Source organism: Linepithema humile, chromosome 5, assembly GCF_040581485.1.
Source record: "Linepithema humile isolate Giens D197 chromosome 5, Lhum_UNIL_v1.0, whole genome shotgun sequence".
Taxonomy (NCBI): domain Eukaryota; kingdom Metazoa; phylum Arthropoda; class Insecta; order Hymenoptera; family Formicidae; genus Linepithema; species Linepithema humile.
Genome location: NC_090132.1, coordinates 15,782,217 through 15,808,525, shown reverse-complemented (window position 1 = coordinate 15,808,525; position 26,309 = coordinate 15,782,217). Strand labels below are relative to the sequence as shown.

General features: G+C 40.9%; 3 protein-coding genes across 6 annotated transcripts; 2 read left to right on the top strand and 1 right to left on the bottom strand.

The window, feature by feature from the left end:
- The first annotated feature begins 2,546 nt into the window (after positions 1-2,546).
- LOC137000200 (protein enabled homolog) lies at positions 2,547-4,242 on the top strand. Its single transcript, XM_067356155.1, has 2 exons — positions 2,547-2,718; positions 3,866-4,242. Exons 1-2 carry the CDS (start codon positions 2,547-2,549, stop codon positions 4,240-4,242), a joined length of 549 nt encoding a protein of 182 aa, XP_067212256.1.
- Positions 2,622-18,573, top strand: Shaw (Shaker cognate w). 4 transcript variants are annotated; one of them, XM_012373324.2, is made up of 6 exons: positions 2,626-3,202; positions 4,892-5,138; positions 6,205-6,580; positions 7,742-7,936; positions 8,196-9,240; positions 10,469-18,573. In XM_012373324.2, the coding sequence occupies exons 3-6, from the start codon at positions 6,254-6,256 to the stop codon at positions 10,531-10,533; spliced, it is 1,632 nt and encodes a 543-aa protein (XP_012228747.1). In that variant the 5' UTR covers positions 2,626-3,202; positions 4,892-5,138; positions 6,205-6,253; the 3' UTR covers positions 10,534-18,573. The 4 variants fall into 4 exon arrangements, with proteins under 4 accessions (XP_012228748.1, XP_012228747.1, XP_012228746.1 ...); XM_012373325.2 differs by lacking the exon at positions 4,892-5,138 and having other exon boundaries at positions 2,622-3,202; positions 10,312-18,573; XM_012373323.2 differs by lacking the exon at positions 4,892-5,138 and having other exon boundaries at positions 2,627-3,202.
- On the bottom strand, positions 18,151-26,000 carry LOC105675831 (uncharacterized). Its single transcript, XM_012373259.2, has 6 exons — positions 25,344-26,000; positions 24,351-24,500; positions 20,904-21,064; positions 20,233-20,335; positions 19,514-20,073; positions 18,151-19,081 (listed from the first exon to the last, which is right to left on the bottom strand). The coding sequence occupies exons 1-6, from the start codon at positions 25,588-25,590 to the stop codon at positions 18,863-18,865; spliced, it is 1,440 nt and encodes a 479-aa protein (XP_012228682.2). The 5' UTR covers positions 25,591-26,000; the 3' UTR covers positions 18,151-18,862.
- Positions 26,001-26,309: the final 309 nt, after the last annotated feature.

Below are 26,309 nucleotides of genomic sequence, written 5' to 3'. Positions count from 1 at the left end.
GTTGCGTAAAACTAGAGAAACAGAAAGAGTATATTCTGGATGTATAATCGCTTTGATCGTACGGAGTCTTTCCTAAGATTAAATTGAAATAAATTTTGGTTTAATTTTAGTAAAGAAAATGGAAATTTGCATACTAATTTGATATAAATCTGAAAAGCTATTTATGATACAATTTCTTATTCTACTGGCCTTGTCACGTTTGTCTGTCTTCAAGGGTGCAAAAATATCTGAACGATCTTTATTATTGAGATCTCATTGGTTTACCGAACATTCATTAAAAAAAATTCCCTTTTAAAATGCAACGTGTAATCGAAGCATTTCTGGACAGATTTTCTTCGAAAAATTGCACACGTCATTTTCGTCGAATCGATTATCTGCTCGAGTATCTTTAATGAAATCACAATTCGAGACTTTAAAGGTAACATGATATATTTCTGTCAGCAATATATCAACTTTTCTTCTGTATATTTTTATATTATATATATATTATTCTTATTATTTATGACTAAGAATTATAATAATAAAAATATTCTGTCCTTAATATATTATCTCAATATTGTCTGATTTATAGGGGAATGGCGATAAAAAAACTTTATTAAGGAGACAAATGGAAAGATTTGATGTGACAAATACTTTTCATTATTATGGAACAAATTGTGCAGAAAGATAAAAAATGGACAGCATATATTCAGTAAAATCGGCGAGATAAATAAAATACGTGATCAATATGTGATCATTTTTACCATAAACTAGAAAGTATCTCGAAAATTGACCATCGCTCTTCTTAATCACTATCGCCTACTCTTACTATTGTAGACTTAGAGACCTCTCCTTTTACATTTATACGGCAGGGGCTACGATAGGGGACAAAAAAAAAGAAAGGGAATAAGGAGGAAAACTAAAGAAGAGAGAGACAAAAGCAGATGTTTTATGTGCTATAAAAACAGAGAACGACAGGGGTAATTCCAATTTTTCCCATGGGTTTTGATCGGCTCAGAGCGAAAAATCGCAATCTTATAGAATGTGTTGAATCGAAGAAAAAGTGTGGCAGTAAAAAGAGATCGCGTGACCTAAAAAAGAAAACACCCGTGTAATCAACTTACAAGGAACACTTTTCAAATACACGACGCCGATTTGTTTCTCTCTAAAATATATTATTAAGCACATCGCGCGCTGTCTAGTAGGTAATTACTGTCCAGTACGCTATTGCGTTAAGAGTTATCGCGCCTGTGCAGAGTTATCTCACTTCCGTCGACTATAATTAGATTTATTGCAGCTGTCGAGGCAGTCGAGAAAATAATCGAGAAATACATATTTTTTAACAAACTTTTCATGTGTCGTGTCTCATTTTATTAAAAGTTGCAATAAAAAGTGAATCATATGTTATTACACAACGCATATTCATTTATGAAAAAGTCTTTGCGTGCTGGACACTGATTATGCAGAGTATTTTTGTAATTGTAGTATTTATAATAATTAAAAAAAGAAGACATATAATCAGTATTTATAGAATTGTTTATCGATTTGGAAATTAAAGAGGACTAATTTCTTTTAATAGACACAATTTCTTTTGAAAAAATACTAAAAATAGAAATTTTATTATTTTTATTTAATTATAATGAATGCTTAGTAAAGCATTTTTTATTACAGTAGAGTCAGAGAGATGGTGTTGAAAGAAAATTTTAGAAACTTTGAAATGGTATTTTATTCCTAAATTTAGGACACGCATAACAATATGTGTCTCTTAAATTTTCATGACTCATAATATATTAACAAGGAGAAAGAAATCGGCGTCGGAAAGTCCATTGTAAATTTCATCGAATTTGGAATCGTAAAACGAGAATTCCAAATCACGTGATTTTAATCGTGAATGAGGCCTTGAAAAGAAAAGCGGATGGTTAATTTCAGACAGAGATCGATATACGTACAAATGACATAAAGAGAATGGGGATAATCATGAATTTCACACAGGTACAAACCTTATAACGTTCGTAATCCAATAATATCAATTTTTTTAAATTTTACATATGGGAAATCTATGTCTACATTGCACATGTATCTAATGAATATTTAACGCAACGTCCATTAATATCTAGATTTACAAATATTAATTATTAATATTTGATGTGGCGTAAAGGAGTATTTTACATAAATGCAAAATATAGATCAAATATATACAAAATTAGCCGACAGAGAGGTTTCAACTTTTCCGCAGCACTAATATAATTATCGTTTTTAAATATAAAATATAATGATGTGTAAAATAAAACGTATAAGAGAAAATATTTTAATACATTTTCCTTCTACGCAATCATCTCAGGATTAGCAAACGTTGAGAGTGCATTTTCGTTGGCGGTCTATATAGCTTTCTCGAGGAAGTTCACCTTGATAATCCTGGAAGGTAACTTTAAGTCATCACCTCGGTGCAACTCGAGGGCCACTTCGACGCGATCCGGTCGCGACGCTTCGAAAACACGCTTGGAGCGGATGCGCGTGCTCACCCCCCGCTTGCCGTCCACGCCGTCGCGGCGCCCATCCCCACTTCGATGACGCCACCGCCGCCGCCGCCGCCGCCGTCGCCGCCGCCGCCGCCGCCGCCGCCGCCGCTGCCGTCGTCGTCGTCCGTCGGAGAGACGTCGCTTGCATCCGAGATCAGTTCCGTACGCGCACGAGCCGCAACCGAGCCGTCCTCGAAGCCCTTCGTCTCATCCGCTGTCGGTCGGTCACGGAGACGACGCGAACCGGCGACGATGACGGGCCGTCTACGGTGGTGTCGGGTGGCGCCGCGATGAAGGCCTGACCGCCGCCGATGATCCATTCGCGAGCACGGCGACGGGGAAAACGCCCTCTGCGACCGCGGCGCGTTTCCTGCCTGACCTGACCTTTTGTCAGAGACGGAGAGAGAGAGAGAGAGAGAGAGAGAGAGGAGAAAGAGAGAGAGAGAGAGAGTGAGAGAGGGGGAGAGCGGAAGAGAGAGAGAGAGAAGAGACCAGCGCACTCGCTCGCGCGAACGTGGAACAGCGTAGCGCACAGGACGACGTAGTGCCTATTGTGCGAGCCCGCCCGTTAACCAGGTGCATCCTTCCCGCGGGGCGCCATCGTCATCGTCACACAGCGACGACATGGAGAATGCGGAGACCCGGAGTAGTGCCGTCGAGATGTCGCGGAAGATCTCCGAGACATGAAGAGAGCGCGACCGAGGGTGGGTATTCTCCAATTCCGAAGAAGCGATTTTGTGTGCGAAAGTCGAAGAGGGAGGGAGGGGGGGGGGAGGGATAAAACGCGTGTTCGAGTGGGAAACTCGTGTGTCGATCGCACGATAATTTGTCCCTCGAAAGGGACATATATATTGCGGGGGGGGTGAAAATGCAACGACGAGTGGTCGGAAGCGTGGAACGCGATATTCACTCGCAGTAGCTTGATCTCGGTAAATTATTCGCGAATTGTCAACAATTAACAATGCAAATCGCTCGGTCCGCTCCGTCGGAGAGAGCTTCGGACGGATGCGGGTTCGCAAGTCCTGCGCTTTGTTCAGCGCGATCGTCCATGTTACTGCACAGCCCGCCCGCGCTCGGCTTTGTTGACCGGATTCGATTCATCCGACCTACTCCAATATTCCAATGTTCGCTCCATCTGGCGCCCATTGATTTCCCGGATTGTCCATTTCGCCCCCTTTAAACGCTTCCAACCAGCCGGTCTCCCTCGATCACGTTCGCCAGCTCCCCGCGGCGTCATCCACGAGCGGAGACTCGCGCGAGCGCGTATTCCGCTCGTGCGTCAGTAGATCCGCGCGAAGCGAGGTTGAAACGCTCGCGGGTGGTAATGTCGACGAGCTTACGGGGCGCTTATCGGCCTTTGCACGCAGGGCTATCGATTCTCGCGCGACAAGGGGCTGGCCGACGCCGTCTGACGCCGCCGCCGCCACCGCTGTCGTTTCTGACGCTAATTTGCAGCCATGGCACAAACGCCTCGTTAGAGCCCCGCTTGCGTGAAGAACGAGGACGCGAGCCCGCGGGATCCCCTCACGGTCGATCATCCGAAGTGCCGCTGACTCGTGCACGTGCGAAAATACGTGCGGATGACGTCACGGGGAATGCGCACCGACCTCGAAGATTCGATCGGATTTCATCGGTGCTAGACGCTTTCCCGCCGCGACCGCTGCCGCCGCCGCCGCCGCCGCCGCCGCCGCCGCCGCTGCCGCTGCCGCCGCCGCCGCCGCCGGCGGCTGGCGATCAGGGTTGATTTAGAATCGCGTTCATGCGCGCTAATTCGAGGACTCAGGCACGTCGACCTCGCCACGATGCACCGCTTGATAGTGCACGTTGGATTACAATGTACGGCTCTCTCTTTCTCGCCGGCAGGTAACTCCGCTCGACATGACGCATCCCGAGCACGTGATTTGATCATCGAACAGCTCCGACGGGGACAAGCCGCATTGTTGGCTTTTCCGACTGTACAACTTTGCACAGTTGGCATACAAAGCGACACGGGATTGAAAAACCGATACGCCTGTCCCTTTGACTTACGCGCTACTTTTTTTTATACGGTTCCACTTTTACCCGCTGGACGATTACACAGATAAATGTCGGAATACTAATCATGAATTTTTTTTTTATTTCACTGTCGCGAGTAATTTAAACCGCAGAATTTAAATTTGCGTAAAAAGAAGTACACGCGCGAAAATAGAGAAATTTATTTAACATCATTCTAATGCATCCCTCTTCGACTACAAATATAAATTATTATGTGTTTTTTTTCATAATTAAAAATATGATTTGTGACTTTTCATTGTAGAATCCTAAAAATTTGTATGTAATTTTTAAAATTATTATTAATTGCGTCTTCTTCGTCAGTTTTATGCTAAAATAATCTAAAAATATTACCTTTGAAGCTCTTCCATGTTACATCACGTCACGTCGAGTGGATTTATCGATGCATTAGGCATGCGTGCATAATTGATATGGGTGCAAACGTATTGATGCTACACGGCCAAGGGAAGGTACTGAAAAATGCTCGGGAAGGATGCTTACGTATAAATAACTCGACAAAAAAATAATTGGTCCGGAAACCGAACGGTCGTATTCGCGATGTGAAAATGTGTGTGCATTATGCGGCAACCGTGAAAGAAGATGGGACAAGTGAGTTAATTGCGCGATACGAATTTAATAGATTGTTCTGATAAAGTTCCGTGAATTTAAATTTTTAATTCAATCTAATCTTTTTTAATTGTATCACATATATTTTAATCACAATTGTGTAATCCCTATGTTTCTCTACGCTAACTGCTTCGGTGTACACATTTCTGGCACCAATTATTTTTCTCACAGCGCCGCATGTTTTTTTTTCTGTTCGCTATATAATGAGCACGAGATGAAAGTTGGATGAATACAGTGCTCACAAAGACACGGGATTTAAAGAGCCGGAGCAATTCCGGCGCCAGTATTTGCGGAGGTATACTCTTAAGCCGCATGATGTCGATGTAACCGGCTTTTGATTAAATGTCAAACGTCACAATTATCGTGATGCTAAGTGGAGCAGTGGAGCAGCATTCGTATCCCGTTTTGCGCGGCCGCTACCGGTCTTTGGTACGCAACAAGCAGGATTTGAGGCAGCAATGACACCATTATGACACGCGTTCCGTCGGCCGCGCTATGTAATCCGATTGTGATTATAAGCGTGTCAAAGTAACCGATCGGCGATACATTACGATAAAATCATTTCGCATAGAACGCTTTCACGTAGATCGCGTAATCCTTTTAAGTACTAGTCGCAAACGGATGTGAATTTAATGCAACAGAATAAGATTATAAGCTACGCGCTTTACATATGTATATCGATTTTGCGCAATTGAACCGCATGAGCGAGAAGCTATTACATAAATTTCAACAAAACGCTAAACAATCCTGTTTCGGGGAAACAAAAGAGATTATTCGATTGGCGAAAAATCCGGCAGATTTTGGCATTTTATTTTCGCAAAATCGCAGTAGGCGTGCACTGTACGAAATGAAATTGAAATTAATGGACTTAAAGTTCATTTTCCTTCAATTAATAATCGATTTTCGGTTTAAAAGGACACGAATTAAATCAGCCTTGATTGAACTTTCGGAAGGTTAATCAAACAGAATCAATAAATTCAATCTGCGCGATGGAAACGATTTTTCGTCCAATTTTAGATCACGCTACGGAAGCGCTAATTGTTCGCAGATCACATGGGTTTCTTTGAGTCGGGGCCGGTAGCAGAGCCGTGATCAAAATGAACTTGATTAACATGGACGCGGAGAACCGCGTCGTTCTGAACGTGGGTGGAATCCGGCACGAGACGTACAAGGCGACCCTAAAGAAGATCCCGGCGACGAGGCTCTCGAGACTGACCGAGGCCCTCGCCAACTACGACCCGATCCTCAACGAGTACTTCTTTGACAGGCACCCGGGTGTCTTCGCCCAGGTACTCAACTACTATCGCACCGGGAAGCTGCACTATCCCACGGATGTCTGCGGCCCGCTTTTCGAGGAGGAGCTCGAATTCTGGGGGCTCGACTCCAATCAGGTCGAGCCTTGCTGTTGGATGACCTACACGCAGGTATATCGTGAATAATGTCTGACATGTGCACGCGCGCCTAATCACGCCTAAGCGCGGCTGCACAATGGGACGGATGTGCAAATTTATGTATTACGAGTAACGCGGGATGTGCAGTACGTTGTAGATGCAAAGATCAAAGTGCGCAGGATGTCGCGCGGGGTAATCAATAAACTTTTCCAGCACATTCAGATCAAGATAACGAATGGAAATAGTCTCGTGCATGCTGCAAAAGTTTATCGATGCTGTGTTATACCCGCGGAAAGTACTGTATATCTCTTCTATTATGGATCACGCTTTACCAATTTGCTATAATTTTAATATGCAATGTAAATGCCTTTCTTCTTAACTACTTTAATTATCAATTATTCTTTCTTTTTTTTTTTTATTAATTTTAATATTCTAATTGGTTGATTCGAAAGTGTGTGTATGATTTGAATTAACATTTACGCTGTATTACATCCACAGAAAGTATAGCTCTCTTTTATGGATCACGCTTATATAAGTTTGCTATAATTTTGATGTGGTATATAAATGTCTTTTTTTTTCTCGAGAACTTTCAATTGTCAATATCTTTTTAATTAATTTTAATATTCTGTTTGGTTGATTCAAAAGTGCGGTTCGATTTTTACATTTGTATGTTTTACTTAAATTGATTCCTGTTGAGATCACATTCATATATCTATCTTGTATATTTATAATATATAAAGATTATAGAAAAAGAGATGATAAGAATAATAGTAATAAATGGTTATTTAAGATAAATAAAAAATATGGAATAATCCTAAAAAGGATTTTTCATTTTTTTCAAACTTTGTTTGATTTTGAAAATAAAATATAAACGAGATATGAAATATGTGGTTTGATAGTACGCGGTTTTGACAATTAATCTTGATAAAAGTTTACATAACGCAATATAGGATAAACTTAAGAGTATAAACGTATGCAAGACGGACGGACCTGCCGATAGGCTGATCAGGACAGGTTTTTTTCACTCGCGAGGAGGCACGCAACGGCTCGCGTATGCTTTTCACGCGCGCTTTATCTGTCTCAAGGCAAAGCACAAAAAAAGCACACTCGAGAAAGAGTTTCGCAGGTACGAATAACAATCGTTGTTGCATCTCTCTCTCTCTTCCCAACCCCCTCGTCCCGACGCCCTTGCAGCACCGGGATACGCAGGAAACGCTGACGGTCCTCGACAGGTTGGACCTCGACACCGAGAAACCCACCGAAGAGGAACTCGCGAGAAAATTCGGCTTCGAGGATGCGTATTACGAAGGAACTCGAACTCGGTGGCAGAAGCTCAAGCCTCAGATGTGGTCACTTTTCGATGAACCCTACTCCTCTGTTACAGCTAAGGTAATGATTCAATCATTTCAGTGGAATAATACGAATCTCGAGAATGCTGCATCATTGTTGCACAAAAATCGTTAAAATTCGAAGCAAATATTTGATAGCTGTTTTACAAAACAATACAAAGATCTCTCTTAATTTTATGCAACACACACACACACATAATTTTCACTTTTCGCAAGTTTGAAACAACACACATTAATCACTTTTATTGAAATATTTCTTCGAGTATTTACAAATCACACTGTACGTTTGAATGTTTCAGATAATCAGCATAATTTCCGTTTTCTTCATCTGCGTTTCGATACTCTCGTTCTGCTTGAAAACCCATCCGGACATGCGAGTGCCGATGATCGTGAATCGTTCGGTAAAGACTGACAACGTGACGTCATGGGTGGTGGACAAAACCCGCACCAACGCCCACGACGTCTTCTTCTACATCGAATGCATCTGTAACGCCTGGTTCACCCTCGAGTTCCTGATACGCATCACCGCGAGCCCGAATCGGTGCGACTTCATCAAGAGCTCGGTGAATCTGATCGACATGGTGGCGACTCTGAGCTTCTACGTTGACCTGGCGCTGCAGCGGTTCGCGGCCCACTTGGAGAACGCCGATATCCTCGAGTTCTTGAGCATCATACGTATAATGAGGCTGTTCAAGCTCACGCGCCACTCCTCGGGCCTGAAGATCCTGATACAGACTTTCCGCGCATCGGCGAAGGAACTCACGCTGCTGGTGTTCTTCCTGGTACTCGGCATCGTCATCTTTGCTAGTCTCGTGTATTACGCGGAGCGTACTCAGTACAATCCGAAAAACGACTTCAAGAGCATACCACTGGGTCTGTGGTGGGCCCTGGTGACGATGACCACCGTCGGTTATGGGGACATGGTGCCGAAGACGTACATTGGGATGTTTGTCGGCGCACTCTGCGCGCTGGCCGGTGTGCTCACCATCGCCCTGCCCGTGCCCGTGATCGTTAGCAACTTTGCAATGTATTACAGTCACACGCAGGCGCGAGCCAAGCTACCGAAGAAGAGACGCCGAGTACTGCCGGTGGAGCAACCACGTGTGAGGGCACCCGGTGCGCCGCCTGGTACAGCCGGCGGGCCCGGAACCGGGCCCCCGGGCTGCGGCCAGCAAATGTCGCACTTGCAGTCGGGTGGGGGCGCGGTCACCACTGGGCCCCACGGCCTCGGCATGGGCCAAACGCCCGGCGTCGGGTGCACCGGTGGCGGCCAAGGACCGCAGAATCGGAGAATGAACGCCATTAAGACGAATCATCCGAAGGATCCATTCGCCACGAAATCAGGTAACTCGAACGCGTTCAGTTGCAAAGCTGTTCTCTGCGATTCGTGAGCTTTCTCGAGCCTTTCCCTTATTTATCTCTCCTTCTCGTCGACGTACTAAATCGGAGATGTATACGAGATGTGTGCGTGAAAGAAAGATTGAGATATTGTCGTAATTGGCATTGGAATCAATTTAACTCCGTGTGCCGTAATCTAATACGAAAACTTTAATTCCTCTCTAATCACCGACATTACGCTCCTTCATCAATTTAACAAATTTATAATTGCTCGAAATTTATTTGCGGAGAACAAACGCGCTTAATTGAATCCGGGATACGTTTGTTTAATTGTCAGTCACAGATTATCATATCCGTTCGTGCGGTATATTTCATTCGCTCGTATTTGTTTTATTATGTTTTCACGAAAGACCGCATCTCACGCGATTTGGACTTTTAGATAACTTATCTAAAAGCTGTTCAAGACGAAGAAAAGCTATGAAAAAAAAAAGGTTGATCTCTGATTTTACATCATTCTCCATTACGTTAATAGATAAGATTGCAAATAATGCAAACTAAAAAAATATCACAATTTATACAATCGTGATTAAGAATGACTTACGTTTCCGTTCTGTATCTAAATAATCTCTTTAAACAATCTATACTAACAAATTCAAATTTCGCGTGTTACCGCCGTCATGCATAAAATATAAAATAAAATCTTGTAGCAGAAAGCACGCACAGTCATGCATACATGTTTAACATATAATTATCGAATACATATAAGAATAGGTATAAAAAGAAACGCGAGATTCAGATATTACATCGCTGAATATTAATTCACCTTTCTGTATTACTTAGTTTTCATTTCACGTGAGAATTGCGCTTAAAAAAATTCAGAATGATAAATCTTAGACGTGCAACCGGATTACGAGAAACGTATCGCGAAGTAGGAATCTCAATATCTTCGAAAATGGCATCTGTCTATATAAATATCGCAAAAATTGACAACGTGCTCGAGAGTCTAAAAATGCATCTAAAGCTTTGACAAGAATAAATCAGACGTATTGAAATTTATATCAATCTTTATTACGTTAGTAGATGAGATGGTGAATAAAACGCGAGATGAACAAAGGACGGAAAAATGATTTGAAAATCAGCCGAGTTCTCGCGACTTCGTGAATCTCAAGCATCGATCAAACCGGCCAATCTCTAGTGTCTCTTTTTCTTTTCTTTCTCGTGTGGTGGGTTGCAGAGGAGGACCGGAGGAATTGTAACCTACGAACCAACGGGACCAAGAGAGCCGGAGGTTTGGATTAACCATTTAGCGCTGTCGTAGATGCGCTCAGACGTGGGTATCTCTCACTGGTCGGAATTATTTTGGAGCGAACGGCGCGGCGTGTACATCTTAATCAAAGATTGTCCTGTAAAGTCCGTAATTTTAATTAGGGTTGCTTTGGAAAGAGGAAAAAAAGAAGGAGAAAGAAAAACAAAACGCGTTAAACAATACCTCGCTGCATCGAAGCGGTCACGGCTTCTATTGCCCGATTTCAACGTTTGGGCAAAGTAAACACTGCCGGCGAGCGTGGCGGCTGAGATCCGACCGGAACACGGTAAAAGTCTTGTGCGGTGGCTGTCACCAGACACACACACACACACGGCCGCAACGGGTATATCTATTATTTATCTAGAATGTAGAATTAATAGAAACAGGAGGACAACTGCCGCGAGCTCTGCCCGACGAGAAGGGACTCGCGTCCATCCGGGACACGGCTCGGCAGACGTGCGTCCTCCATTTTCCGCTTAATTCTAGATTCCAAATAACATTGTATATATACCGTCAGGTTTAAAAAAAAAAAAAGAAGTGAATTGCGAGAATCTCTCGACGGTTATACCACGAGCCAACTATCGATCTAAATAGACAGATTGTGTAGAGAGTCAAGGAGAAACTTGTGTAGCAAGTAGAAAACTTTCCTCCTTCCTTCGCTTCATAATTTGTATTTTTTAATATTCGTATTCGTAAAAGAAAAAAAAAGAAAAAAAAAGAGAGGATAATGCATTTCATTGATAGCGAATAAACGAAATCGATGCGTCGACATTAATATATCGTCGAGGCAGTTTTCTCATTCGACAAGTTTTATCTAATCTTTTTCTTTCACGCTTTGACGTTTGATATATAAACGCCACGATACATGAATAATTTTCGCTAGACGAAACTTTATACTTTCGTGATTTATTATTCCTCATCTATATATGTGTTCTTTGTAAATATTTGCTACGAAAATAATCACGTAATCTCTTTTCGAGCATTTCTTAGCTGAACGATATAAGTAATTTCGACTAAATATTGTTACGAATACTATTTACGGATACATTTTCGTAGAGGTAGAAAGACGCGAGAATGTCTTTGACATTTTGTGTTTGTCTCCGTTTCCCTTGTTTGTTTGTTTTTTTTTTTCGAAATTACGCCTTTGATTTCGTCGTTCTGTGTATAGCGATTAATAGGCAAGTGTAAAACGAAAATATCCCACAAGAGTGCAGCCGAATGTCTTATACCGTCCACCAGACCACCGCGTTCGTGACTCACGTAAACATCGCATCACCCATGGCTTCTAAATTTAAGGTAGACGATGATCTAAGATACATTGTGGCAAAGAGGATATGCGCGCACAGTAGAAACGGGGACGTAAACTTTGTTACTATAGCTTTGTTACTTTACAGCTATATACGTTTGCCATTGTCGATATCATCGCTTGGTCTATACACATCACCCCGATTTAAAAAAAAATCGATTAATCATTGCGGAAAGAACCTCGTCCTATCTTCTAGCAATCGCCGTGTCTATATCGCGCGCCTACGTTATTTCTATTCGTCGGTGTTTTCGTGCGGGGCTCCGTGTAAACGGCAAATCGAATAAACGACAGTGGAAATTGCATCCCCGCGCTGCAGCTTGTTTTATAGCTGAGATAGACGCACCGTATCCTCGATACACCCTTCATCATAGATTTTCACATTCGTGTGAAACACGTATACACCGCGTACGACTGTTATTCTCACCGCAGATTTAGCATCCGAATGTGTTTTGCCTGATCCTGAAAATCCGCGTTCTCACCGCATATTCGGCGATAAATGCGGCTGTCTGATTCTCTCTTTGCGCCGATATTGCACACGCAAACTCTATGTCGGGCGAGTGATAAAAGCTCGGAATCACCCAGCCGCGTTTAATATCGACGCCGGCGCTAAATGCGTGGTGAAAATGTGGACGGACATCTGTATTTAAAATGAAATTTGTAAATGCGAGTCGGACGGGGCGACTTTTAACTGCTGGATGCGGTGAGGATGCGGGACTGTGTCACTTTGCGCACCGTGAATATCGCCGGGACCAATCCAATGAGCTCCTCTACCCTCCCCTGCTAACCGAGATATCATCCGTAATATCAGCGGTAAAGAACAGCCTTCCCTCGTTCGTTCTTAGCCCTCGCGCGCGGAGTAAGCTCGGAGTATAATACAGCTCGTCTAACAGTAGCTGTGAGCGTCTCTTTCTATGTCATATATATCTGTTGTGCCTGTGAAAGCGAGGGGGGAGTAGGAAGGGACGCAGAAAGGGACGACAAAAGCATATCATAGACACACATGTGCGATCGTGTGTACAGCTCTCGCGAACAGTCGGCGGACACTTTGCAGACAATCGTCGCTTCTTCGACAAAATTAATCGCACCCTACGTGCTTTCGTTCCGACTTCATTTTCGGACAATTATTCACTTATCGATCAAAATTTTAACATTACTTGTCAGAAATTTGACGACGGCTAGCTTTAAGTAGTTGTATTTGTACGGTCGGTCTTGCTTTGGTTCGATCGCTGATCAAAAATCGATGACATCCGACATTAGCATGAATGAGACTGCAAGAGACATCATTGAAACGTAAGACTCTAAATCGTTAGATTAATATCATGTCCCGCGCACGGCAAATTCGGCTAAAACGTCTTGCTTTAGTGTGACATTAAAAAATAACACCACCGTCTTTCTTCGTAACTATAATATTGGCATACGCTATAACACCAATATTTTATTACGCACAATCGTAAAGTTACTTTTATACATACTTGTCTATTTTATAACTAAGTTTTATACGGCGCTATGGTATCGAACATGTTTATACACCAAGTGCCTGATTCTTATTCACGATTATTGTTGCTTTCTATTTCGATCGAAAATTTTCCCTCACCATTCGTATTCTCGTCGATCTTGTCTCTTAATACGTATCTGCTTGAAACACAATGATAACGTTGGAGATAAGATTACTTTCAAATTCGGAAATTCGAATGACGTAATTTAGAAATTCAAATGGCAAATTTCTATATGCGTGTCATTTTACAATAAATGAAAATTACTGCCCGATGTGTATCCGCGTGTAATTTTTAAGTTTTCTAAGCTGTATCGAATCTTCTTATGCCAACAGCGTGGTGATTGGAAAAAAGATTGATACGTCGTTGACGATGAATGTCCCATCGCGCAAAATAACACGATTGCATTCGTACGGAAGCGTGTGTCGTTACAAAAAAAAAAAAAGAGTATATTTAGAGGAACGATAAAAATTATTCATATTATAAAAATTTTTACGTATGAATAATAAATCCAGTATGCAAATTCAGCTGACATAAATAAAGAGAGTGAATTAACATTTAAATAGTCCCGCGGAGGTCAAGTTGACACATATTATTAACTAAAATAAGAATTATTAAGCTCGAATGCCTGCGCGAGAAGAGAATTTGTTTGTTTTTTTTTTACGACAGATATGACTGATTAGATGAGACAACATTAAAAAAATGTTGAATAACGTTTATTTCCTTAATTTAATTTTAAATTTATTAGCTCGAAATATTTTAGGTTTGTTTAAAAATCGCCATTAGAAGAACGAACGGATAATAATCTCCGATTCGCGACAGCACAATCACGTGCAACATACCTGATCTTTTGATCTTTGAATCTATTAATTAAGCCATTTGATCGCTATGCAGGAGATACGCACACGAACATGTACATCGCGAACTCTCAATTTTTCCGCATAAAAAGAATCCTTTCGAATTGTTTCGGAGATATTCGCGCGTTACACTTGAAGTCGAATACGTGTCATCCCCCCCCCCCCTTTGGTCGTGCCTAATAAGATATACGAATAATTTCTCACGATGAAAGAGCGTTTTTACACTTTCGTTCTCATTTATCTGCAGTGCTATCGGCTTGAGTTTGCTCGCTGCTCACAATTGCCCCGATTCTTTGTGCCTTAAAGACTGGTTTTCACACTCGGAGCTGCGCTGACTGCATTACGTCTTTACCGCTTTGTCGGTGGAATCCGTGATATATGCTGCTTACACCAAGCTGAATGCAACTCTCTGAGAAAAATGTACAGGAAAATTAATGTTTATTCTCGGCACAACTCGCTAATGGTGCAGAATATCAATGAACGACTGCGCCGCATGAATTTCCTCCCATTAGCAACGTCAGATGTATTAGCGCTCCAAATTAATTTATCGTACTTTCCACAACTTCTCCTTTTAGTTTACAAATAATACATTCAAAGTATCTATATTCGCCGGGAGAAATAAAATAGGTCAAAAACCAAATTGGAAATAATGTCTAAAGTATTCAAATATTAAAATACAAAGTGCACCGGAAATATTAAAAAATATTCAGATTAGCGCAACTAGAGTGTAAAATAAAATTTATTTTATAGTATTTTATTTGCGTATCCCGCTCTGCAGCCGCTTTGTGGCGTGCATTCTCACATAAAAGCCACGGGCTCTGAGTATGTTCAAACCTGTGCGTCTAGAAAATCATTTGCGAGAGAAACGGAAGGCAACAGAAGAATCGAAATGTATTTTGCACTTAAATTCAACTGCGCGTAAATCGAAGCGGATGCAAATAGTTGCTTGCGTATTACTGAAGTGAAAATAACATGTTCGCGATATTCTTGTGACACGGCACATCAAGTGCGCTATCGTTATCGCAGCCCTGTAAGTGGAAACCAGCCATAATTCGACCCTGACTAGACTCTACCACGTGCCGGCAATACAAGCACATTCACGCATACACACACACACATGTATATCTCACGGAATGCTCGCATGCATGTTACAATATTCAACACTGTTGACTTGAAATAAGAAAGCAAGAAAGGCGGCGCGACGCTTGCATTAGATCGATGCTGGAGACTCCGCGAATGTTCCTCCTCTTTCCTCCTGCGCGACAATCTTTGCGAGAAAACCGACCGCATGAATTCGAGCGCGCATGCATCTGCACTTAAAAGAATTATCCTCCGTGCTGTATTGCAATGTCCAGCTGAATTCTCACGATCCTTTCGGCTCTCCTCCTCGTGGCGAAGCGTTTTAAACCGATAAGAGTTTGATCCGTAATGTTTCGTAAATTGCCCGATGCAGCGACAAATCTTTATTAAATTTCAAAGAAACGCAAAAGCATTGTTGTTCGACTCTCAGTCGCCGAAAGTGATTTTTATTTTATCGAACAAGCTCTGGGATGAAAGTTAGAGTAAAATAGAGTAATACGAACGTCACTTTTCTCCGACGAATGATAATCGCGCTTAGAGTCATCGGACGATCGAAATTGCAGACGTTTTCCCCTGTCTTGAGTGGCTCATAAATCTAAAAACACAAAAAACGACCAGAAATGGAGAGGGGAAGGGGGAAGGAGGGAGTACTGAAGAAAAAGAGAGGAAAAAAGGGAAAAAAAAAAAACAGAAAATGCATATCGGCGACGGGTACAATGAGTACGCACGCACAACAATTTTTAAGACGAGAAAGCGAAGTGTGTGTACAGACCCGTGTGTATGTGCGACTTACATGCACACACACATTTGTTGCTCTAGTGCTGCACCATTGGTAGCGACGTCTTGTGGTCACCCACTCTTTTCGTGACGGCCAGTAAGCATTAGCATAATTTACAATAATGTGTGTTTGCCGCACGCGGTTACCATCACGTTCGCTCCTTACGCTTTTACGTTGACCGGGTAGGATTGCCGGATATCCGGATCTCCGCAGAAATCGTCGTCCCGACGCAGACGTACTTTTTCGCGTCCCGGCTCTCGTATCGAGTGTCCCACTTTAAAGCCTTGACGTAAGCAGAGCTGTGATAACACGCTCTCGCACCGTGGACTAGTCGAAATACAGAAAGTGCTGATTACTCACTTGCCAGCCTGCATGCGCGGCAGAGCGTTGATTTTTACACCGGATTAATCGTTGCTTTTGTCAGTGGTATGTATTTCACTCGTCTGCTCGTGACTGAAGCGCCCCGGGCTTGCTTCACATCGCGCAACTTCACGAATGTCCGAATGTCCGTCGAATATATACAGTCTAAAAGATCTGGCAATCCTAATCGACTGGGGGCTCTCGTTGCCTTTTTCAAACGCGTTTTCCGTTGGTTCTGCTGTTGTCCACTTCCCGGATCAAGGGTGGAAGTCCAGGTTTTCTAATACCAGGTTTTCTAATACGTAGTGTCGGTTAATTATAACAATGGGATGCGCAGGTTGCGCGGATACAAGTAGAGTCGCATCCGAATTTTCACTAGACATTCGGATGACAATTGATTATAACTCGGAGTATCTGCAGAAGTTTTGGATGCACATTGAGAGAAATGTTCCGGCTGACTGAACAAACCGTCTGTTCGATGATTTAAACAGAATCTGGTTCGGTTAGCTTGTAATCAAATTGTTGAATCCACCAGAATCTTGTCGCGTTAACAGGAATTCTGGTAGATTCGACCAGAATCTTTAACGTTGCAAATCGGACAGACGATTTGTTGAGTCGGAACATTTTTCACAGCGCGCGAGAATATTCCGATGTCGAATATAATTGCTCAGATTATTCAACAACTTTCCCTACGAGAATATAAAAAACAAATCTTGCATTATATGAGAGATTTTGTTATGTGTGTGTGTGAATAAGTTTTTTAAACGCTCGAAGAAATTTACGAAAAATCACCGAAATATAGTGTGAAAAACTTTGAACATCCGAATTTTGCTCGCATCGGATGCATCGCAATTCGAACGGCCCTCGGAGTTCTCTGATGTCCCAAAGCTTCGGGCGGGTACTCGGGCATCTTGAATTTAATATTACCTCACCCGCATTGTCATTTGCTCTCGCGTTACCTGCGCACACCACGATCATCACGAATTGTACAGTGCTCCGTTGTATCACTCGACGATGTAAATACAACGACGAACGTCCGACAGTTTTCTCGGGAACACGTAGCTCAAATCGGATGCGATGGGGGTGCTTGATTGATTTGCCAGATCCATCACACGTTTGATTTACTCTCGCGAAAAATTATCGCGCGAAATAATACATCTTGAGCGTAGGATAGCGAAGTTAATTAAAGGAAATAATAATAATGAATTATTCTCGCTTCGTAAATTGTTACAAAAATATTGAAAATTATTTTTACATAGATTTACTTCAAGTATGGCCTCAGAACTCCGCAGATTCAACTCCCCATGGATATCCGAAAATTGTATCGGTAGAGTATTAGGACAGAAACGTGTGCCCCTCGCACCAAGTGACCATATACGGGAAAAACACGCGCAATCACGTACACAATTGCATACACGTTCGTCGCGACCACCGCTCTCTCTCTCTCTTTCTCTCTCTTACGCTATATTTAACGAACCCTCTTAACTTCGTAGATAGATGCGTATGATTTCGAGTCGTGCGACACCGACGTCGCCGATGACGGCTCACCGCTGTCGTCGAGTTGTCTCAATTGTATTGTCGCTAATCTCGTTATTATCATTTTCCCGTATTATTATTATCATTATTATTACGAGTTGTTATATACGACACATATAGATATGTATGCGGGTTAACTTATATAAGAAGGAGGACTCGACGCAAATCTGACTTCTTCGAGGCGAGACGACGAACGCGTGTTTCTTTTAGGAGAGCAATTCAAAGTAATGTTGTCATCGTTGACATTATTATATTAACGACATTATAATTTATTCTTGTAACGTCATTATCGTTATCGCTAACGATTGCCGTGATTGTCGTCGGCACTTTCCGCAGCGAGAATCACCATTGCGCGTTATATATATAGTATATTAGATATATAAGCGTTACACCGCTGATCTCACACCCGAGATATTTCGACGAAGAAATCAATAACCCGCGATTAAACAACACTGCGCATCGCGGCCGATGATCATGATGAGTAATCGAATCAGAATAAGAAAAAAAAAAAAAAAAGCGGGACACAAAGGCGAATTATATATCTATCACTGTATCGAGAGTTGTGCGCTGCGTTTACGATTTAAGCTAGTTCATTTGTAAATAAAAACTATTTGACTCTTTGACTTTTTGTGACATCATTTGCACGCAAGCCTCCCCGCCCAGTCAACGACTTCCGTCAATTTGCAGTTCAAGAGGGAGAAATCGCAGGTGTGAAAAAATGCGAGATATTCGAAACAGTGGCGCAATAAATATATTTCATCTCGCAGAAGCGCGCGAGACAATCTTACAGAAACAATGCTTTATACAGTCAAGGATGCCTTAAGAGTAAACGCCGTCGACGACATTTATAGGTCGATCTGTCGCTCCGCGCGTTGTGAAACCTCTTTCGCGGGGAGTAAAATAATTGCGCACTCAGGCTACGCAAGCTAACTGCTGGTACGTGAGGCACATGCCGGCATTGTCTTCCAGCGTGCCGTCCGTGTTACCGCCAGGACCAAACGCCACCCTTACGCGGAAGGGCGTAGTCCAGGCCTCCACTCGGCAGTTGCCCTCCGCGTCGAGTTCATCCTGGCTGCACAGCGAATTGCCGCAATGCTCCAAATTGCAGATGCCTGCCATGTTGTTGCCCGGCTGCAACAGACATTCGTTCTCATCGCAGTGATAATATATAATTACGACGTAATAACAAGGTAAAAATTGTCGACGATACGCTGGAATAAAAGTATGGAAACAAAAAGATTTCTTTTTTTGAACCAATTACACGTTTCAGTAAATACAAAATGATATTGCGAATCAATTCAGCTTGTTAACTGTTATCATTCATTTGCCTCGGCATTGTCACACAGTTGCTTGGAACTAAGATTTACAATTTGCTGAATATAAATTAAATTAATATCGTTATTTTAAATTATACAATAGGGATTGTCAACTAAACGTGTCGGGTTGATCGGAAAGTTTCTTCAAATTTTTCGATCAAGATAAAAGGCGAAAAAGGAACTTTCCGATCGACTTAATATTTATTTAACATTGTTTAGCGTATAGAATTATTAAAGTTGAACTTACTGTGATAAATTCTTCAAAATCGCAGGGAATAAGTATCCGGTCTCTGCATCGCCTGCCGAGAGAAGACACCACATTCGTGTTGGAAGTAAAAATCATTTCCTGTCCTTCGGGCGAGCCTGCTCCCGATCCTTCGACGGCGTCCGCGTCGGAATTATTCGCCGACGTAAGTCCCGAAGAAACGCTTGGACTGACAGCGGAAGCGTTCCCGATGTTCGTTGCAGGCGCTACGGCGCCGGTCGTGTTGGACACATTTTGAAACCTATTAGGTCCTATTCGGAAAGAGTCTCGCGTGCAGGGCTGATAAGCGATGCCGCACATGTCCCTTTCCTGACGCACGCATAATAGGTAATCGTGTTCCGCGAGGTATCTGCCGTTCGGCAGATAATTGAATGTCCTTAGCGTGCCGTTCGGCGAGCGAAAGTATTGGAGACACCCGACTGGCGCGCGTTGCTCGAAACCCAATTGCACCACGCGCATCTCCCACATTCGTGACTGCAGTCCGCTTGGCAGCCGGAAGTTTAAAGTGATCGGTTCGTTGCCTTCGCTCGCGTCCACGTACACTATCAAGATACAAAGCAACGCGTGCTATTTAAATTGCCGAGGAAATACTGTGCTCAAAGTGGTTCCGCGCAAAACAGAAATGAAATTTTAATGATTGATTCCACGCGAAGCTATAACACGTGAAGTGATTAATGGTGGAAGCGTGTAATATTTCTCACCGTGCTGTCCACTGTTCCATCCGCACAATTCGAAAGATGTCCTGCTGTTATTAATCACCATGACGTCTTCGTCGCACGTACCGGTTATTGCATTCGGTTGGCCCTAAAATGATATTTGTATTAGTTCTAATTAATAATTGTTCAATTTGATAATTTACGTCTTTTCCAATAGCGTAATTGTGTATGTGTAAAAAAAAGCAATCAATTTAAATATTATAAAATGCTTCTCAGTGCTCAGTACTTCTATAATATCGCTGCGCATCGTTAATTCGAAGAAGTTTTCTCACATTTGTGCTGAGTGTAATCTCTATTTCTTAATTACTTAACCACCTTCTTCTGTCCTTTTTTTCTTTTTCTTATTACAACAATATTCTGACTCCGTATTGTACGCTAAAGATATATTTGTGCAAAATTTACATGTATTAATTAAAAAAGTGTGTTTTACAAATACATCGACTGAGCGCTGATTTCTAAGTGATATAAGAAGTAAACACTGTCACAGTCTTTCGAGAAGGACATCAGCTTCATTTACACATCGTGTTAGTATCGACATTGTCTTGGCAACTTGTGGAATATTAGATGCGCTAAACAGCAGGCGGGAATCGACAGTTGCAATTTAGTTATTCTCTGCAGCTCTAACGTTGTAATAATAAGTCATCCCTGAAACTTACAATGTTGAAATGGACAAAGTCGATCCTCAACTGGCTGACCTCCGTATCGATCTTCCGTACAACCACAGAGCAGTTCATAGGCCGGTCGATGAGGTTGGGAAAACCAGGACTGGTCACGTAGGTCAGATTATTTTGTACCTCATTGTCGCAGCTTGCCGTGACTGAAAACCATATTAATTGCTGACACAGTTAACGAAATGCCCCGCGCCAACGTGGCGCTTCGCATTTCATACACTTCAAAATATTTAATTAGCCACGGAGCGGCGACGCGGCATCGCGTATAATTTCATGGGATCGCATTTATGCTTAGCGCGAGTAGACGAAATGCAAAAGCCAACGTTGATCTCGTCAAGTTCATTAAAATATAAAAATACACTCGCGACTCATGAATAAAGGAATTGAATTAATGCAATAAAATAAATTGATTCGCGTTTAAAACTGAAGTATTATAAAAATAACGCTGTTAACCTTCGAAAGTTTATATGAGAAATCAGACAGCTGAGTCTAGTAACCGACTGACTTTTCTAAGAAATATTCAGCGCATACTTCTATTGCTTCTTTGCATGAAATAATATATTCTTTCCGAGAACAATTAATTAAACTTGGTCTATAAAATTCAGATCCGTGAGTATGTTATAATTGCTATGAATTGCAATGAAGGAAAAAAAAAACTCTTCTCGGAGTTTCGGTCGAAATTTCTTGTTTGACGAAATTCATATCCGCGTAGATGTCTTGCGGATTAAATGCGGATAACACTTTCATGGAGCAACCACTATAGGCGTTGCCGTGCGATATTCTCGCAAGCAGCCTCCGGTTTCGATAACGAGTTCTCATTCAGGTATTCAGTGACCGTTTTAGAATCTCGGGACGCTATTCAGCAGCTCGCCGGCCAGAAGAAACGGTTTACTGCCTTTACATGTAGATCTTACTTCCTCCCACGGCGGGAAAACAACTTGATGGACAATATAAAAAATGTATGAGCGCTTCATGTCGCTGTTGCAGGGGGGAATGCAACAGCTTAACGTTGCCAACGGGATAATGTGCGACAACATGCATTCAACGGTTCAATGAAAAGAGTACAAAAAAAAAAAGAGAGACAGAGATAGCGTTTAATTCAAAGCTCGAAAACGCAATGCTTTTACTGCAAATGTATCCTATGTGCGTATGCATTATATAAGATTTTATTTAAAAATGCAGTGTAGAGTATATTAAAAAATTTTCAACTTAATAATAGATACTTTTTTTTTAAAAATGTTGCAATTATTTAAATATTTTAAGCGCACAATTTTTATAACAAAAACAAATTCTAAAAAGTAAAATTTAAATATAAATAATTTGTATCGTAGATGAAAATAATTTTTAGAGAGACGTTGAAAAAAAGAAATAAAAAAATCGGAATTTAAAAAGTGCACTTTTTTATCGTGGAAAGTTTTACTTTTATGTTAAAATCGTATCTATATTTTTTATCATAAAAAGATCAGGTTTATATATAATATACGTTTCGCACAAACACACTCGCTTCTGAATCCATGCGAAGTACACGTGTGCCATTTCTTTTTAACATTGCGCAAAAGATTTTACACTCAATTATATGGAACAAAGCGTTCGTGATACGTTAATGATAAAACTCGGAGATCCGAGATGCATCGGAAAGCATGCGGACGGTAGGAAGTGGTATTTGGAAAATCGGTCAAGAATCCGTACGTACGGTGTGGCCCTGTTTTCGACTGTGCATAGCATCGTGGCAGAAAAAGCGAGTGGATGCAGACCGGATAAAAAGGCAACGAGGAACAAGTAGACGAGAAACTTTATAAAAGAGAGATAGAAGATGAAAAACGGGCTCGGGTTAGCAAGAATTTTTCCGCACTATATAGAACCTAAATTTCATGAAGCGGCATAAAATAAAGCGGGAATACTCATCTTGATCAAAACTTAATTAAAATTGAAAAATATATGCCAAAAATAAAAATTTTAATAAATACTCTCTTTTTCAAAGAAAATTAATAATGTTAATTATATAACAAACCGAAAATCCAAAGCGATTAATTATATGAAATAAATTAGTTGAAATAAACAAAATTTATCTGCTTATAATGTATAAAATGTTTCGCTGTAATCACTGTAAATAATACATTACTTACAAATTTCCAGTTGACCTTTCCTTAACGAATATTTAATGCGGCAGCCAATTAAGAAGTTATTAAGCCTAATATCGAAAATTAAAGCAATGTAACGAACTAAATTTCCAGATTAGAAATGCACGATGATACTTATCTTTTAGCAAACTTTAAATAGATTTTATAAATTGGACTCAAATTCACAAGAAATTTATTATTAAAAAGAGTTGTGAAAGGAAAAAGCGTCTTTAAACTTGAGAATAAATTGATCAAAATTTCAGGACAATTAAAATATCAAGCGCCAACAGAAATGATAACGACAGACACCGCATATTAATGTGTGGGGCTTATATTTTTTTTTTTTGAAAATCACAAATAACGCTAAGAAGATAGCAAGCATGCATAATACATTCATAAGATGTGCAAGTTTAGAATGAAACGTTTGGAGCGTGTGATGAAAAAGAAGATAATTTCCTTCAGTTATGTGATAGGAATATTTGCAATGCAGAGTGTTCCACCGGAAAATACAGCTGCCGCACGCCATACTCGCGAATTTTAAAGGCGCGTAAAAATAAGACGCGAGAGATACGGATGGGTCAGTCGGGCTCCATGCAGCGCCGGTGTTCGTGACCGTGCCGAAAGGCAATTAAGTAACTGTATAACTTGGCCTCCAAGTTCTTCCTCATCGCGCGAGCTCACACAGTAAGCATGCCGTTTCTCCTTGTTTTCTTACTTCACCGAATGCTCCCTTTCACGCTATCGAGGAGAGCGCGCCGCTTAAGATCGAAGCTACAGCCGGTTATCTCAATACCGTTAAACTAAGCAGAAGAGCATCGATCGTTTCGGCATCGGACCGATGATGCGGACGTGAAAATCGCGCTTGTAAAGTCACACCTATTTTTAGACGCTAAAAATAAACGCATCCCCTAACTAAAAGTACACTTCTTACCTGTATTTTGAGACAATTTAACAACATATTTGCGCGAAGAAGATGCTTGTGTGAAAAATAATCAACGAATCATTTAAATAAGAAAGTTTATGTAAACAACGATCGATTAATTATTTAAATAAAAATTTGCAAACACATATTTATAGCCAAGAGTGATTACATGTAGAAAAGATCAAGTGTTGAAAAATAAAATAACATTTAAATAACACGTTTCCAAATATTTGGAAATGTATATAATACAAGTTAACTATTAAAAAGAGCTTCGGAAGCGCCGTTCTTTCGATCGGAATAATTCAACGCGCTCATAAATATTCCGAATAAGTTGTGTGATATTGCTTTATGATTAAAGAGCGCGCATTCACGAATTACAAGTGTACTCACATATGCAGCACACGCCGAATCCGAGTGCGCACGGTCCGTGGGATTCTCCTCGCTGAATACGACACTCATATGTGTTCATGCATATTCCCTGACGTCGTTTGTCCTGCGACAGGCACTCTTCCTCGACCGGAACGGGAAAGAAGTTTAGCACTGCGGATAAACGCGAATCAGTATGCAGAGAAATTTCCATGTGTTTGCGTCGATTGTCTAATCATATAATATTTTTCAGAAATTATTTTACCACTGTGATGAAAAAAAGTGTAAACAAATATAAAGTAAATCAAATTCCAGTAGACTCTTACAGACATATGATATAAAAATTCATAAAATTGTAAAAAAAAGTTTAGAGTCCATTTTTATTTTATTTAAATGGCAGCGCTTAAATATTTCTTAATATATATTACATTTCTCAAAAAATCGTAAAAAAACTATATTACATTATTCTAATAATTTTTGTAAAATTTTTGTAAAGTTTTTTAAATAATTAATTCCATTACAACAATAATCAATAAAGCATATTACACGCGCTTCCTTAAAAGCAAAAGAAATAACGGCACGTGTCTAAGCTGACAAGGAATAAAGAGGTAACTCGGCGCTAATGAGATTGAGAATCAGTAAATAACATTTGCATAATCACTCGCTAAACACCCATCTTACAATTTATTATCTGTTATATGTATTTAAATACGAAGTTTACACAGTTTGCAGAATTTTTTCACGCACCGTCAGGAGTGTTTGTGTTTTCATTTGTTTTGCTGAAGTTAGAAAATAAGACAGTAGCAAACTGAGAATGCCAGCAGGGTGACATGAAATTTTCTTCAATTTCCTTCAGTTTAAAGGGTAACATGATTGTTAACGTTACAACATTCTCAATGTCACGCTAGCAGCATCATGCACATTTTGAATTATTGAAAACATTACGAAGGGAGTCCCACTTTTCTTTCCAATTTCTGCCACTTCATCCGCAGCGGATTTAATAATTTAGATATTCACCCCTGGAAAATCGAGCCGCATCCTGTTCAAGGAGCTGTTCGTCAGGCACAGATCTATCCGCTGCATAATTCGGCCAGAGATTCAGTCCCAAGAGTGACCATTGATGTGTGATCTCCGGTAAGGAGAGCAACACGCTAACGCTATTCAGCGTGCACAAGATGCAGCTCCATCTCCCCACCGACAGAAAGGATGCTCTGGCTACCGTGACGATGCACAAGATAAATATCCCATGAAATCGTGAGAGCATAATCGCGCAAAGGTCACCGGTGCCCGCAAAATCGCATTCCCGGTGATTGTGTGATAAATTTATAAAGGCACATCCGCGCTAACCGAAGACAGTTGCCGACTGGCTGTCAACGGGACCACGCGAATGTGTTGGGCCCACGCATCAGGGCCCCTCCTGTTACTGACCACAATATCCCCGTACAAGTTCTGATACTTTTTTATATGTAGGTTAATATTTATCGAAGCGACAAGACATGTCATAACGGTTATAAATAAACATGTCTTGCTGCGTGATATTTCCACCTTTAAAAAAAATTCTATTGTGTAAAAAAAAAGAAAAACAAGAAAAAAAGAAAAAAAAAGTTAATAAATAGCATATCATAAACAGAGATATTGATAAAAATATGTACGAGAAAAATTGTTTTCTTTAAAAGATATTTTTATTTCTTTATTTTAATTGTTATTAATTTAATAATCAAAGTCAAGATTATTCATCTATAATTACTTAAATAGGCATTACAAAATGTATCGTATACAACAAGGATAATCTTCAATTAAATTTTTTATAAAAAAGTTTTTACAATTTTGATAAAAGTAAATTGTCATTTCTCTTGAGATTTTTCTAAACCCGTTGTGTATATATGTAATCAAATCTTTAATCTTCTTTAATCTGTTTTATCTATTGATGAATATAACAATTTTTTTTATCAACGGTAAGAGAAACTTTTCCTATATTATCAT